The 16,508-nt window shown below is 48.2% G+C and overlaps 1 protein-coding gene across 1 annotated transcript in view; it reads left to right on the forward strand.

Moving 5' to 3' along the window:
• LOC144772221 (solute carrier family 22 member 15-like) overlaps nucleotides 1-16,508 on the forward strand; it is a 211,550-nt gene that overhangs the window by 114,017 nt on the left and 81,025 nt on the right. Inside the window, exons 5-6 of the mRNA XM_078656367.1 lie at nucleotides 12,643-12,772; nucleotides 14,441-14,653. Coding sequence (XP_078512493.1) covers nucleotides 12,643-12,772; nucleotides 14,441-14,653 — 343 coding nt within the window. The remainder of the gene's footprint in view (nucleotides 1-12,642; nucleotides 12,773-14,440; nucleotides 14,654-16,508) is intronic.

Below are 16,508 nucleotides of genomic sequence, written 5' to 3' on the forward strand. Positions count from 1 at the left end.
TAGGTAAGAACCTTTTCTCTCTATCCCTTACTTCACTGTGTTGGTTCAAGAGGCCCATCGTAAGTTCCTGCGAGTGAGGGCCTCACTGAGTTTACTAGGCCTCCGATACGGCATGTTGTACCCAGCTCGTCTTTGTGTGGATGTTGGGGGCAAGGCACAAACTTTCAACACCCCTGCTGAGGCCCAGGCTTTCTGCAAGTCCTACGCCAAGGAGCGCAGCGGCTCATCAAGCACCCTCCTGAGCACTCCGTCCCCAGAAGTACATGCTACGAATAGCTCAGATCTCTTCCCAGCGGACAGAGGCTTTGGCCGCATTATTCCATGTTAGCTCTGGAGACTGCACTCCTTCCCCTGGACGGCTGGAGACAATGGTGGGCTGCTATAGATCCAGTTTTCTATCACTTGGTGGTCCCCTCTGACCAAGTCGAACCCCCGGAGGTGGTTGTTCTGCATTGACCGGAGGGACTTTGAATTGTGTCTTGGACTGGGGGGGATCTGCTGGTTTGGAGTGCCCCCTCTGGCTCTTTTCCCCTGCCGCTCTCAGTGGTGGGTTATCCCGATTTCTGAAGGTTGTAGCAATATACCACTGGGAGATGCAGACAAAGTGTTGCCTCGCCCCATGATGTGTAACACCAAGTCAAATTGTTTGTGTTGTATGTTTATTTTGTGAATGTATTATTGGGTTGCCTTTGGGATTGGGTTGCCCAGGCTGGGTGGAGGGAGTGAGCTGGGAACGGGTTGTTCAGTGTGTTTGCATGTTCACATCACACGGTACAGATGACTGCATTACCACATTCTGCCATCCTGCCCTACCACTGACATGCAGTTCCCCTGAATTGTGATACAAATGCCAATGGCCTGGAAATTCCATTCATGTCCTGGAATATCAGAGGCATCAACCACACCCGTAAGGATGAACGCCTGATACAATATTTGGTGCGACATCGAAAAAGAAATGCTTCTCTTCAGGAAACCCACTTGTCCACTGGATCTGCCCGTCATACAGCTCCTCTTGGGGTCAAAATAGATACTTCTCCAACTACTCCCAGGGTGGTGTGTATTCTGATACACCAGCCACTTCCCTTCTAACTTCCGTCAAGGGTGGTGGATGCCGAAGGTAGAATGCGGCGGTGGTTGGCCACCTGGCAGGTCACACGATCCTGCTGTAGAATGTATACGCGCCCAACACTGACTTCTCTCTGAGTTCTTCCACACTCTATCCTACCTTATGGATAGGTTTTATATGGACTACGTAATAGTAGGTGGAGACTTCAACCTATGTTTTGATCCTAGGCTCGATTCCACTGCGACAGGCACCTGCGGCAAGCCCAGGGCAACACCGGTGGTGTGTGAAATTTGTGACACCCTCTATCTCAGGGAAGCGCGGTTTCGCCAGCATGCCTTGGTGCCGGGTCACACCTTCTATTCTGCACCCCATGGTATGTGGTTGAGACTGGACTACTGATTTATTTCAGTCTTGCTGCCTTACTGGCTCGGAGAGGTGAAGTGACCACGCCGTACTCTATCGGACCACTCCAATGTGTGCATGAGCTTAAGTGTCCAACTTTCGGGTAGGTGGGCCTGGCCATGTTGGTTTCTTTGCAAAAAGAACAATTGATGGACAGAATGCAGCGTGGGTCCCGTGCCCACCAGCATTCCGGCCATCAATTATTTCTTTTGCACATGTTGGTTTCCTTGCCACACACTGCTTGATCCTGTTTTTAGTGACCAGCATTGCACTGCTATTTCTGATTACTTTTAGCACAACACTGGATCCGTAAACCCCCACCCAACAAAAAAGTAATTTACCCTTTCTTCCTCCCTATGGTGTTTTCCCCCATAATTTGTATTTCTGTCTGTATTTTAGTTTTAATTCCTTGAGCTGGGGGCGGACCAAGGGGCGGAGAGTCTGTTTCTGTAGTTTTTTTAACAATTTTGACCGGGCCAAGCTCTAATACTTCAGCTTTCAACGACTGAGGTAAGATGCCACTGTTGAAACTGAACTTTTCAAAAACTGAGATTGGGAGCATTCAAGCTCTGCTATTAGTTCAGTGTTACAGACTTGATTCCAAGCTTTGATTTTCTTTTTTTTACTTGCATATGCTTTTTTTATTTTTTTATGTGCAAAGTAAATTCTAAGCTAAAGTTAATAGCTTTATGATCTGCCCATATAACAGGAAGGATACCACTAACCTTGAGGTCTTGCTTATTAGAGAAAACACCATCCAGGGTGCGAATGGCTTTGTGAGTGGAAGTGGTGACTCGTTGGCGGAGATTAAAACGACTTCAAATGTCCAGGAAATGTTCTGTCACTTTATTGTTGCTATCTTCTAAATGAAAATTTAAGTCCCCTAGAATAGTGAAATTTGTATATTTCATGTATGGTTCCGCCATATCTCCCAGGCCTTTGAGTAAAGATTTTTTTGGACCTGGAGGCCTATATATCAGGAGTCCAATAAATAAGGATTAGTTTGCTAGCTTATAGCTTAAATGCATTGCCTCACAATTGTTAGCTGTAAGAGTAGCACAGTGGACCTCAAGGTGATCCAGATACACCACCTCCAGGTCTGCCTCTCTCTTACCAGATTGGTCAGATCCAAGTATAGAAAAACCACCTGGTAGAGCGTCGGCCAAATCTGGGTCTGAGCTTTCATCCGTCCAGGTTTATAGATTTCAAGATGGTTTGAGACAGGCACGGCCAGTTCAGGTAAGAACAGTGGGGTGGGTGACGGAAGTCGACAGACTAGGGAAAATTAAAAAAAATTAAAACACACCTACCTTGTGCTCGCCGCATCGTCTGTCAACTGCCCTGCCCCCGCACTATCGCTCTTACTTGAACCGGCCGTACCTGGTTTAATCTCATCCATGCTGGTGACAAGCTCAGCTCGTCAAGGAGTACAGTTGAGCTCCACTCATGTCGAGCTGAGCTCGTCATGGCTGATGGAACGTTCGAACGCGGGGCTAATTTCCCTGCTGTGCTGAACGTTCTAAAAACGGGTGCGGCAGTGACGAGCTCAGCTCGTCATGAGGGCAGCTCCGCTTTGCCTCATGACGAGCTCAGCTCGTCACCAGCATGGGGGCGCTGTGCCCGGCCCCCCTCCCCCCCGCACAGCGGGGGGCAAACACTCCGCAGCGAAGGGGTTAGGAATTCAATCTTATGTTTAATATGGGACCGTGTGTTTAACAATATGCCTTCTTTTTTATTAAGGAATTGCATGTAAGACACAGCACTCCGAACCCCGGAGAGGCTGTAGCAAGTACATTACAACAAAATCAGCTATGTATTTGTCAAGAAAATAAACTCCCCTCCATCCCCCCCCTTGTCCCCCAACTACCCCAGTGTCCCCCTCCCCCCCCCCCGTGCACAATGTCTCTCCGATACCATATGGAATAGTTATATACAAAGCAGTGTATACATCATGGCCTCTATGTGTCCATCACAACTGCTCCTCCACGATCCCCGCCGGCGCTGGGGGCTCAAGCCACAGGCCCCTGTAGTCCGCCCACCTTTTCCATATTTTGTAGTGTTTCCGGGGACAGCCTCTAGCCTCGAACACTGGTCGTTCCATACCCATACAAAAGTCAAGACCTTTTTTCCATCCAACCACCGTGGGAGCCCTGGGGTCCTTCCAGGCCTGAGCAATGTCCCTTTTCGCCACCGTGAGGCCTAGCAGGAGCAAGTGTCTTTTGTAGATATTTCCTCCCACTCCTTCCAGGACGTGCAGCAGCCCCAACTTTGGAGTACGGGGAGGTCCCATCCCAACACCTCCGACAGACAATTCCATACTCCAGCCCAAAAACTCACCAGGCCACTACAGCCCCACACCTTATGCATGAGGTCACCCGTCTCACCACTGCACCTCAAGCATGCTGGGGACTCAATCATGCCAGCCTTCCACAATCTCTCTCTGGTATAGTAGGTGCGGTGTAAGTACTTGAATTGTATCAGGCGTAGGCGCACAGCGATGGCCGCCCCCCTGGGGGATTCAAGGGCTTCACGCCAGTCTTCCTCCTCCAGTTCCCCCACATCACTCACCCATCGATCTCGTAGGGACTGCAGATCAGAAGAGCAATGTGTAACTAGTGTCTGGTATATACGGGATATTTTCTTCTCCCCCAGGTCTCCCATGAACACTTTTGCTTCTATCGGGCTGAATTCTGGCAAGGTATCTAATCCTTCCAGCTTGGGCGTAAGGGCATGCCTGAACTGCAGAGATCTAAAGAACTGTGTGCGGGGCATACTGAATTCATCGCTAAGTTCCTGAAAAGACTTCAGTGTGGTGCCCTTCATGACGTGTCCCAGTGTAGAAATTCCTATCGAGTCCCAGCCTCCGAAGCCCTGCAACGACGCCAGTGCCGGCAGCTGCCCCTTGTGCCAAAGTGGGGTTTCCCTCGTCAGCTTCCCCCACCATCCCATACGACGCAATGCTTGTCGCCAAAGTTGAAAAACCACCTGCGTGGCGCTTGGCAGCCCCTTTTTCAACTGTGCTGAGTACAAGATGGTGTGCAGTGTGTTTGGGTCCATCAGATACCGCTCAAGGGCGTAGGCCGGGTCCCCCCTGTCCCCATACCACCAATCGTTTAAAACCACGAGGTGTGCCGCCTGATAATAGGACAACATATCCGATGTCGCTAATCCCCCACAATAAGTAGACAAAAAACATGTACGCAAGGCTACTCTCGACACTCCCCCGGCCCACAAAAATTGACTTAAAGCGGAGTTAACCTGTGTAAACCATAGCAATTGGATCGGGTACGGGTGGTTCTGCAGCTGGTAAAGCATGCGAGGGAGGGCAACCATCTTAAATATAGCTGACCTGCCATAGATGTTGAGGGTAACAATATGCATTTTAATCTTGTACTTAACTCATCCGGAAAGCAGGAAGGGAAAGGGACTTAAGTGTTATTTGCCCATAATTTTAAATCTGCCTGGCTCGCCCATTTGCAATGTTGATAAGCAAGAGTAATAAACAAAAGGAGTGTCCATCACAGAGAAGCCTCAGAACAGCTGCTGTTTAACCAGTCCTCACCAAAAGCCACCCACCCCCCCAATGGCGGTACCCTCCACTGCCGCCCTTTGGTGAGAGGAAAAGGTCAAACCCCAGACGGAGTGGAGCAAGCAAACAAGTGACTCCTGCCTGGCATACCAGAAGGGAGCAGTACAGGTGGATTCCATCAGGAATGGAGGCTTATCCCCTTGGATAAATGGCTACTAAACATAAAGCATGGCTTTGGCATCACATTTCTCAGAAAACCCCATTCCACACCACCAAGCAAGAGGTGACACTCAAAAGAAGAGTTACTCCAGGTGTGACAGGAAGTAAAGGAGCTCATCAAGAAACAAGCCGTAGAGAAAGAAATTTCAGAAGAGGGTCTACTCGTCATGCTTCCTCGTACCTAACCAAGACCAGTCTTTGAGACCAACTCAAGGGAGCCAAACAAATACACAAATACATTACAACTCGATGCTTCAAAGGGACAATGTTAGAAGAAGTCATCCCACTCCTAAAGAGAGGGGACTACATGGCCACAGTAGATCTAAAGGATGCCTACCTACTCATCCACGTGAATCACAAGCACAGGAAATACCTCAGATGCATCATAGATGAAGTACACTACAATTTCAAAATGTTACCCTTAGGCATAAAATCTGCACCAAAGGTTTTTACAAAATGCCTAATGGCAATATCTGCATGCCTAGGGAGACGTGACAAGTAGTGCATACGTGTCTGCCCCTACCAAAACTGCTCAGTAAAAGCAAGTCCAAAATGCCAATGTCAGCAGAACACTGCACATACTAGAGTTCACAGTAAAGCTAGAAAATTAATCTCAATTTCCAGAACAAGAGAAGTAATTCTCAGGATCATATGTTAATTCAGAAAAGTCTGGGGCCTACCCAATCCCCAAGAGCCAAGGTACTAGCAGCCCAAACATACCCATACTGGAAGGGACGGCCTCTGACCGCGAAAGCAACCGTGACGTTAATGGGTGTGATGGCCTCCTGCATCCCACTCGGACCACAAGCCAAGCTACAGAAGCACCCTACCAGGAACGGCTGGGCTACAAATAGACTCCGCCTCGGGGAGTTGGGAATATCGAGTGATTGTCACAGAGGTGATCCAGAAGCAGATAACATTGTGAAGCATCGATGACGACCTTTCAAGATACCACTTCCTCAGAGACCTTCAGCACAGATGCATCCCACACGGGGCGAGTGTCACACATGAGGAAGTCAAACACATAAATCTGTTATAACTCAAGACTGTGTTTCTTGCACTGGAGGGCTTCTAAGCACAAGTAAAGGGCAATGCAGAGAAATGATCGATACAACTACGATGTTCTCCATCAACTAACAGGTCGAACAAAATACTACCTGCTGTCACAACTAGCCCGGAGCAGATGGAAATGGGCTATTCAGAGGGAAAAAACACCAGTAGCAGTATAACTACAGGCATTCAAAATGTAAGAAGCAGGCAAGCTAAGCAGACAGGCAAATGCATCCCATTAGAGGGATCTAAAGAATAGACTTTAAACTAAATTCTTCACAGATGGGGCATATATATCTGTTTGCAACCCCAGGGAATGCAAAATGTTGAGGCGTTGCGTCCAGCTACCCACACCAACAATTCGAGGGTCATACCCCATCTTTAAGCTCACCTGGGTCATTTGTGTACGCTTTACCACCAATTCCACTGATCCCGATGGTAATAGACAAATTAACCCCTTGCGCGCGTCAGACGAGCCCCAGCCGGCCGTCCGACGTCACAGTGGGCGTGTGCGGAGGACGGCCGGGGCCGTCTAAACTCCGCCCACTCATTAATGCACCGCAGAGGAATGTGCGTAGCGCGCAAGGGGTTAAGGCACTCAAACGTGACCCTGACAGCCCTACAGTGATCCAGGCAGATGTGGTTCACTGCCTCAGTATCTGTCGCACTGGGAGCCTCCCACAAGCGCAACTCCCACTCACAATGCAAGGGGAACAAGTTTGCCACCCAGAACCAGTTAGTCTCAGCCCGCGGCCTGGCTCCTGAATGCCAACAGTTCAGTCACCTTTGTCTTCCCCATAGAACCATGAAAACGCTCAAGGAGGCCAGAAGACTAAGTAAACTCAAATGCTACACTGCAAAGTGGAACAAATATATCCACTGGTGCAGGAAACTAGGTCTGATAGAACTTAGAGCACCACGGTTCAACTTTATCTAAACCACCTACTAGGTAACCGCTTATATATGCATTCCTTAAAGTCCAGCGGGCTGCCACCGTGTCCCATACTAGAGGATTCACAGGAGTCAGTCTCTTTGCCCTCTCTGCGGCAGTCTCTTTACATTGTCTCCTCTGCCCTGCTTGCAGTCTCATGGGCCACTGCCGTGTTCCACCTCCAAGGTGTGCCAGCCCTAGTATGCTTCTTAGAAGGAGCAATAGGTGTAGCCCTGCCAATGGAGGCTCCATATTGACCTTGAGTACAGTACTCATCCAACTTATGAGGGAGACATTCAAGCCCATGCACACGTCTGATCTCAGATTCCCAACATTGACAACAGCCTTTCTAGCATCCGCCACTTCAGTACGTATGTTCAGCAAACTCCAAGCGCTCACAATTCTAGAACCTTACTTACAAATTCACAGAGTAGTTATGAGGACTAACCCCCAATTTCTCCCAAAGGTGTTGTCGCATTTTCATGTTAACTAAAGTATACAGCTAGCAGCTTTCTTGCAAAAGCCAAAGATGCACGCTGAAGAGCCCTAGACACACTGGACACAGGGCAGCCTTGCATTACCTGCTAACTTAAAGTCCAAGACAGGAGAGTCACTTTTTTGTCTCCCTTGCATGGACAAGCAAGAGGAAGCCAGTAACCCAGAGAATATTCACTCGAAGGATAGAGTAGTCAATTCAAACCTGCTATACAAATGCGGGGGAACCAAGGGGACACTCCAGAAGGAAAAAGGAGCCGCCCTGGCCTTTCTAACAAACGTGCCCATCAATGGATGACACGCAAGTGGCAGCTACATGATCTCCATACAGACCTCCACAAGCAATTACTATGTGGACAAAAAGTGCAGGTTGGACAAAGAGTACTAAAACTCCTCTTTGCGGATTCAAGCGCTCTGGAACCCAACCTCCCCAAGAAGGCAGCAACCACTACAAAATCAGTGCACAGTGTGTGAACCTAGAAAAGATTCATGCTGCAAAACCAAATGTTTACTTAACTTTAGGAGTAGTTTTGCAGCTAGAAGTGTTTTCTTAATGCACATGTATCCTTCCCGTAAGTGAGAGGGGTCAAACTTTCAACAATACAGTTAACAAAGGGGATGTTCAAACACCATCAAGTCATCAGGGGGAAACAACCTGAAGATTGCGACCACACGCAGGAACGAAGATAGCAACCACACGCAGGAACAAAGATAGCAACCACACGCAGGAACGAAGATAGCAACCACACGCAGGAACGAAGATAGCAACCACACGCAGGAACAAAGATAGCAACCACACGCAGGAACAAAGATAGCAACCACACGCAGGAACAAAGATAGCAACCACACCCGGGAACGAAGATAGCAACCACACGCAGGAACGAAGATCGCAACCACACGCAGGAACAAAGATAGCAACCACACCCGGGAACGAAGATAGCAACCACACCCGGGAACGAAGATAGCAACCACACGCAGGAACAAAGATAGCAACCACACCCGGGAACGAAGATCGCAACCACACGCAGGAACAAAGATCGCAACCACACGCAGGAACAAAGATCGCAACCACACGCAGGAACAAAGATCGCAACCACACGCAGGAACGAAGATCGCAACTACACGCAGGAACTTCAGGGGCGCATATCTGACATCTCATGGGGCGAACATATCACCAAATGATGGTCTACAATGCGCATGATTAAAAAAACAAAAAGAGAGACAGAAGACACAATTCTGGACCCAACCACTAGAAAGCGGAATAATGCACAGCATGACAATCCATTAAACTCTACAAGCTACAAAACTACCCTTACAGGTGAATAACCATTTCCTTTCCATGAGGAGTGGGGTCGCTACTGATTAGCATTAGGAGGGCCTCTGTCTAGAGTGGCACGGTGGCAGAAAAACAGTGGGTAAGAATGCTATCCAGAGAGATTGCCAGTGACTAGACTGCGCACATTTCTTCCGACACCTTTTGAATGATTGTTGTACTAAGATTGCTGCCAATACTTTGATTGGAACAGATAGGCTAAGAACACTGCACACATTTAGGATTAGTTTATGGTAAGAACAATGTGTAAGGAAATCAAAAGCAGAAATGTAAACAGAGATTACAAGACGGATTCGGACAGCAAGGTAAATAAATGTAGGCGGCTTTACAGTACAAAGAGCCTGAATGCAAGATGAGGGGAAATCGGAAATCAATGAAGAATTGGACAAGATAGGAAATACTGGAGGCAGCAGTATGTGAAAGAGTGATAATGTTTGTGAAAGTACAGAAGCAGCGCAGGTCTCAGTAGTACGCGGTAAACATGCTGACCGGAGACGCCCCGGAGTGTAGAGTAAATCTAATTCTAGAACGGTGCGTACTGCAAGATTTCCTGTGTTGTATGGTGGGGTCCTTGCCAAATGTTGTGCTGTGTGAGATCCTCGGGCAATGCCCCCTGGTCAGGTTCCTGAAATGTTTTCAATAGTTGTTTGGTTTTGTTAAACGTGATTTTGGCTACATGTGCAGGAATTTATCCTTCTGGGTGCGGTACAAAACTGTACTTCCATGTGCCCCTTATGAGCTTTAGACATATGGCATGCTTCTCAGACTAGGTCCAAGTCCTGTGCACACGTATCAAAATGTTAGGTTCTAGTGTCAGAACCAGGTAACCGCTACCTGGATTCTCCATGATCATGACCGCACCGACCCGTGCATTTCTTTTTCACTTGAGATAACCTAATATTTGTAGATCGGTCGCGACTTCGGACACAACCGTCCGTAGTCTTTCCATTGCCGGCACACACCTCCAGCAAGGAACCTTTCACCACACCGACCTTTGTCCGCAGCAACTACGTGTCGCAGCCGGGTTGGAATTATGTTATGTTATGTTAAAACTATATTTCTTGAGCGCACGGCTACCCAGAACGGGTGTCCCGGCGCTTTGGCAGAGTCCTAAACACAACCAAGAAAAACCCAGAGGCAGAAACACTGTAGACCCACTGGTTAGGCGGAAAAGAGGAACGTCTTGAGCTCCTTTCTAAAGGCCAGGAGATTGTTAGCCTTACGGAGTGACAGAGGGAGCTCATTCCACAAACTAGCCGCCATGCACTGGAAAGACCGGCCACCCATCCGCACGCGTTTGATCACTGGTACCTCCACTTTAGCCAGGTCAGCAGATCTCAGACTCCTCCGGGGAACGTAAAAAGCAATCCGCTTCCTAAGGTAGGCTGGGCCAATACAGTGGAGGGCTTTAAATGCCAACGTGAGGACCTTGAACCTAATTCTGCAAGCGATAGACAGCCAATGCAGCCTGCCGCGCAATAGAGAGGCACTAGCTCTCCGTGGAAGGCCAAAGATGGCTCTGGCCGCCGAGTTTTGGACAATTTGAAGTCTGGATACCAGATATTTAGGCAGACCTGAGAAAAGTGCGTTAGCGTAGTCTAAACGCGAACCCACGAGTGCTTGCACAATGTTCTTGCGATATTGAAGGAAAAGCAGTGGGAGAAATTTCCTCACCATCTTCAAAATGCCGAAACATTTCCCCGCCAAGCCCGTGATGTGGGGACGAAAAGAAAGACTGTCGTCGAACTCCACACCCAGATTTTTGACTTGGGCAGAGGGTTTCTCAGGGGGGAACATGTCGGAAGGCCACCACGATTTCCAGCCAGGGTCCTCAGCGCAGCCAAAAAAGAGCAACTCGGACTTATCCGAGTTACATTTCAGGTTCTGGTGCTGAAACCATGCAAAAACAGCACTCAGGCAGTCTCTGATTCTGTCGCCATTAAAAACCTCTCCCTTCCTGCAAGTAAACAGGAGCTGGGTGTCATCAGCGTATGAGATGACCCGGGCTCCAAATGCCTCCGCGACCTTCGCCAGAGGGGCCATATAAATGTTAAATATGGTGGGGCTCAAGATAGATCCTTGAGGCACCCCCACCTCTAGCGAAGGCATTTCCGCGGAGAACGGTGGAGCCCAGATCACCTGTCGACGGTCGGCTAAGAAGGATTGAAACCAGTCCAACACCGTCCCCCGCAGTCCTACCTCCCTGAGTCTTAGGAGGAGGCCGGCGTGTGGGACGGTGTCGAATGCCGCCGACAGGTCCAGTAGGACCAACATAGCCTTTCCCCCAAGGTCAAGCGTTTCCCTGATGGCGTCGGTCACCTCCACAAGAGCTGTCTCCGTACTGTAATTGGCACGGAAACCAGATTGGGAGTCATGCAGCAGTTTGTTATTCTCAATAAAGGTGGTAAGAGTATGCTGAACATGTTTCTCCGCCACCTTCGCCAGAGCAGGGAGGAGGGAGATTGGTCTATAGTTGGCCAACTGTAAAGGGTCAAGCAGCGGTTTCTTAATGAGCGGGAGAATAAGAGCATGCTTCCATTCTTTAGGGACCACTCCAGAACTCAGAGACATGTTGAGCAGGGGGTTCAGCAAGTTGTTAATAGCTGGCGCCACCGAGCTCAGGCATTTCGCCGGACACGCATCCAAGGGGGATCCAGATTTCAACCGGGAAAGCAGCTCCAAAGAGGAATCGCAGGATAGCGGGGGGAACGTCGAAAGCGTGGGCGTCAACTCGGCTGCAGCAGATCACTTTCCACACTTTCACCGGTCTTGCGTCTCTCCTTTCAACTTTAGAAAACATACAGCCCTGAAGAGTCACATCCTCTACACGGTGTGACGAAACACGTGTCGGCTGGTTTATTTTCATTTGTACTGATCAAGATTGAATTATAAATATATTCTTTACACAACTCTGGATCTCGACCGTCATTATGTTTTCTGCATCCCACTCATTGGGTTCTGACACTTGAACCTTACATTTTGATACGTGTGCACAGGACTTGGACTTATTTTTATGGTGTGGGACTTGTCCTTCACCTTTACAGGGGTTGTTTCCTGTCTGGGTTTGTTGCCCCTCACCTGTTAGCACCGTGTAATTTGCAATCACAAGTCTAACCTATAACCGTATCCGCTAGAGTGCCAGATCTTCCTGTCCCTTAACTCAAACCCCTCCTCTTCACCCACATATTTCTCAGACTAGATCAGCCTGTCCTTTCTAGTTGTGGAAATAGATATTTTTTTAACTTGGTAGAGTTGCTCACTTTCCTGACTCTGGTTTGGCACTATGCCACATGACCCAGTTTAAGTTGAACAAAGATGAGACCCAAAAATGTACAATGAATACAGAGTTTTCAAACAATGTGCCACCAGCCCTGCGACTGTCCAAGTTGTATGATTATTTTCATGAAAAATAGCAACGTAATCATCTTTCACACAACGCCAACTGACAAGTTACCTGTGAGTTGTCCTTGTACAGGGCTTCGGCCTTCTGTCTGCTAGTGGGTTGATGTAGTGCATAAGCACACATGTGATTTCTCCTTTAGGCCCCATAAGTGCCCTAATGTCGGTGATTTGTCTCATGTTATGTGTGTATTAACCCATCTCTCTGTCTCCTTCAGGTTCTATCGGTGGCCTTTCCTTCGCCTTAGGAATAGCGCAGTTTGCTCTAATGGGATACATCATTCGATCTTGGAGGGCACTTGCGCTCGTAGGAAATGTGCCAGGATCACTTATCCTTCTTCTTTCTGTGTAAGTGGAAGATTCCTGTAGATCCCTCCAGTCTCATCCACCCAGAGTGCACCTGTACTTATGTGTGGATATAAGTTTGGTTCTATTTCCTGGTTTATGATGTTGCTAGTTGGCTTATTTGTTGTGTGAAACTCCCTAGAATGAACCTCTTTTTATTGTTTGAAAATGGAGGTCATGCAGTCTGTCAGTCTAGCATGAACCCGTCTTTCTGCTGCCCACAAGTAATCAGGTTCTAAAGATATCCACGTGTTCCATTGTGTTGACCCACTGAACTATCTTGGGCACCAATTTGAAATCTCTGTGCCTCTACCAGTTCCCAGAGCCTCCTAAAGGTAAACAGATCTGTACTCATCGGCTGTGCCTCGGCCTTTAAGTCCTAAGGTTAGCAGCTCTATATATATTTGCCAGTCGCCGAGCCATCCAGTGCTAGGACTCTGTCTGTGTTTTACGAGCCATACAGCACAAGAGGTCATAGGCCTGCATACGTTTTCCAATCCAGTGAGCCATGTAGTGCCACCGGTGGTAGGCTTAGTACCCGTGTGCCAGGCATGTGAGCCATGGAATGCCCCAAGTGCTAGGCTCTGTACACATGTGACAGGCTCATGAGCCATGCACTGCCGCTGGTGACAAGCTCTGCAGCCTTGTACCAGGTCCATGAGCAATGGAGGTGACATGCTCCGTATCCATGTTCTAGGCCCATGAGCCATCCAGTGCTCGAGTGGCAGACTCTGTTTCAACATGACCATTCTCTCCGCCATCCAGTGCCATGTGTGATCCAGTCTGTACCTATGTGTGAATCTCTGGAGCCCTCTACTACAGGTGACAGGCTTTGTATCCTATGTGAGTCCCTTGAGCTCTCCAGTATCAGTGGTGAAGACTCACGGAAGTAGTAGAGGTGTAAGACTCAATATCCGTTTGGCAGTTCCCTGAATCATCCAGTTCTGTGTCTATATCAAAGTGACTCCATTGAGCCCCCCATTACTAGGAGTGACATACTCTGTATCATGTGTGAATCCCTTCAGCTCTCCAGTACTACCTGCTGGCTTTGGAACTGTGGACCTAGGTTCGGGTCTTGACTTCAGCTCAACATCCTGTGATTCTGGGCAAATTACTTAATCTCCCCGCCTCAAAAAATGAAACAAAATGAATGTGACCTTGTGTAATGTAACTGGCACTTATGTAGAGCGCTCCAAAACCTTTTGGTCTTCTTTACACTATTAAACTGCAAAAAAAGAAGAAATGTGAGAATGTGAGAATGACTCATGGGAGCTGGGCTAAGGAGAATACATCCTTACAATTCTGCAATAAATGCAACCGCAGGTTGCTGTGGTCAGATCAACATAGGATTTGCAACCCCATTCCCCTGTGGGACCATGAGGAATTGACCTGTTCAGCTGCCAGGCCTTCAGTTCTGCTTAGAAAGTAACAGTGGCGTGCGCACTGTAGGGTGCAGTGCCGAGGCTCTCCTGAGCCATTGACTACACCCGTCGATGACCGCATCAAAGAAATATATTCTGATAGAGAAATAGGATGCAGAGTACCCATTAGGACTGTCTTGTTGGGCTGTCTGTCATAGAAAGCATGACACTTGGCGTACAGCTCCCCAGCATAACTCTCTTTTTTGCTCATTTCTTCACTTTCCTCATGCACTCGGTGTTTGTTTTGCAGATTCATTCCAGAATCCCCTCGATGGCTATATGCGCAGGGCCGGTTGCCTGAGGCTGAAAATGCCCTCTACCTCATCGCCAAGAACAATGGAAAGCAAAAGTATAATATCTCGTTGACTCCGCGGCCATGTACCACAGACCGCAGTGCCGGCCTCAAGGATGTGTTCTGTCACCGGATCCTTCTGTTTCGCACAGTAATCATGATGTATATCTGGTACTGATAATCAGAGATGGATTATATATGGTACTACTGGTGGGAGGGGCTGGGGAATAGCTAGGGGAAGGTTGTAGTTTGGCCAGGCATTTAGCTGTTTCTTCTGACTCCCACGTGCACTGTCTACACTCAACATCACATGAATCGTTTATTGCCCATTTCCTCATGACTGGCCTTTTCCCTTGGACAGGGATGATTCTTAGGGAAGCATCCTTTGACGTAGGCATGGTTGCTTCTAGGGTGGATGGTGACAGTGGTTCATTGTATTGGGAATTATTTACTGCCATTGGATATGTGGTGGACATGGTACCTGGATCTGGACTGAGTGGTAGGAGAGGATCCTTGAAGTGGGGTGTGTGATGGACATGGTTTTCTGTGGTGAGATTAGTTTTGGGAATGGTTCCTTAGAGTGGGGAAAGGTTGGGAATAGGTAGTTACTTGGAGCAGGATGAGTGTTCAGAATTTGTCCTTGAAGAGCAATGAGTGGTGGGTTTTCTTCCAACCTAGGAATGTTGGGTGCAACTCCTTGGAGCTGGAAGAGTTGGAATGGTTCCCCTTGGTCCCTTAGAGTGGGTTAAATGATGGAATTGGTTCCTTGAAGTGTGATGAGTAAGTGATGGGATTGGGTTCTTAGAGCGGGATGCGTGGGATTTCTTCCCCAGAGTGGGGACAGATGTGAGCATATTTCTTTAAAGTAGAATGAATGGTTTGATAAGTTCCTTGGAGCAGATTTGACAACAGTTCCCTGAAGTGGGATAAATGATATAATTTGTTTGGGGTATTGGTTACTTGGAGTGGGATGATTGTTGGGATTGGTTCCTTGGAGTGGGATGATTGGTGGGATTGGTTCCTTGGACTGGGATGATTGTTGGGATTGGTTCCTTGGAGTGAGATGATTGGTGGGATTGGTTCCTTGGAGTGTGATGATTGGTGGGATTGGTTCCTTGGAGTGGGATTGGTTCCTTGGAGTGGAATGATTGGCGGGATTGGTTCCTTGGAATGGGATGATTGGCGGGATTGGTTCCTTGGAGTGGTATGATTGGTGGGATTGGTTCCTTGGAGTGTGATGATTGGCGGGATTGGTTCCTTGGAGTGGTATGATTGGTGGGATTGGTTCCTTGGAGTGGTATGATTGGTGGGATTGGTTCCTTGGAGTGGGATAATTGGTGGGATTGGTTCCTTGGAGTGGGATAATTGGCGGGATTGGTTCCTTGGAGTGGTATGATTGGTGGGATTGGTTCCTTGGAGTGGTATGATTGGTGGGATTGGTTCCTTGGAGTGGGATAATTGGTGGGATTGGTTCCTTGGAGTGGGATAATTGGTGAGATTGGTTCCTTGGAGTGGGATAATTGGTGAGATTGGTTACTTTGAGTGGAATGATTGGCGGGATTGGTTCCTTGGAGTGGAATGAGCATTACCAGTGGTCTCTGAGTGATGGTGGTTTCCCTAGGAGTCAAACATTTTTTATTGACTTGTGACTTTCATATGAGAATAGACCACTACTTCCAACTTAGGCCATCCATCTCCAACCACCTGGGTGCCCAACAGCCATCAAATGCAGTAGAATCGTGTTTCTGTTTCTCCTTTGAAAGCTCACATCATCTTCATAACGTCACGATTAGTCAAGATCCCCCTGTAGGGCTTCAGTGGTAGGCGTGCTCTGCTCTCGGTGTCCTTGTACAGGTGAGTGATCTAGCATCATCTGTAAAGAATTCCAGCTGTGGGGCCCTCCTCGTCACAAACGTTTCCCTTTTTCGTGCCATATTCTCTGTGATATCGTCCATCCGATGCCACAGTTTGTGATACAAATCCAAAATGATCCGTCTTCAGCCACCTTCCTAGTAAGGTGTGTAAG

Source organism: Lissotriton helveticus, chromosome 8 (assembly GCF_964261635.1).
Source record: "Lissotriton helveticus chromosome 8, aLisHel1.1, whole genome shotgun sequence".
In the NCBI taxonomy this organism is placed as follows: domain Eukaryota; kingdom Metazoa; phylum Chordata; class Amphibia; order Caudata; family Salamandridae; genus Lissotriton; species Lissotriton helveticus.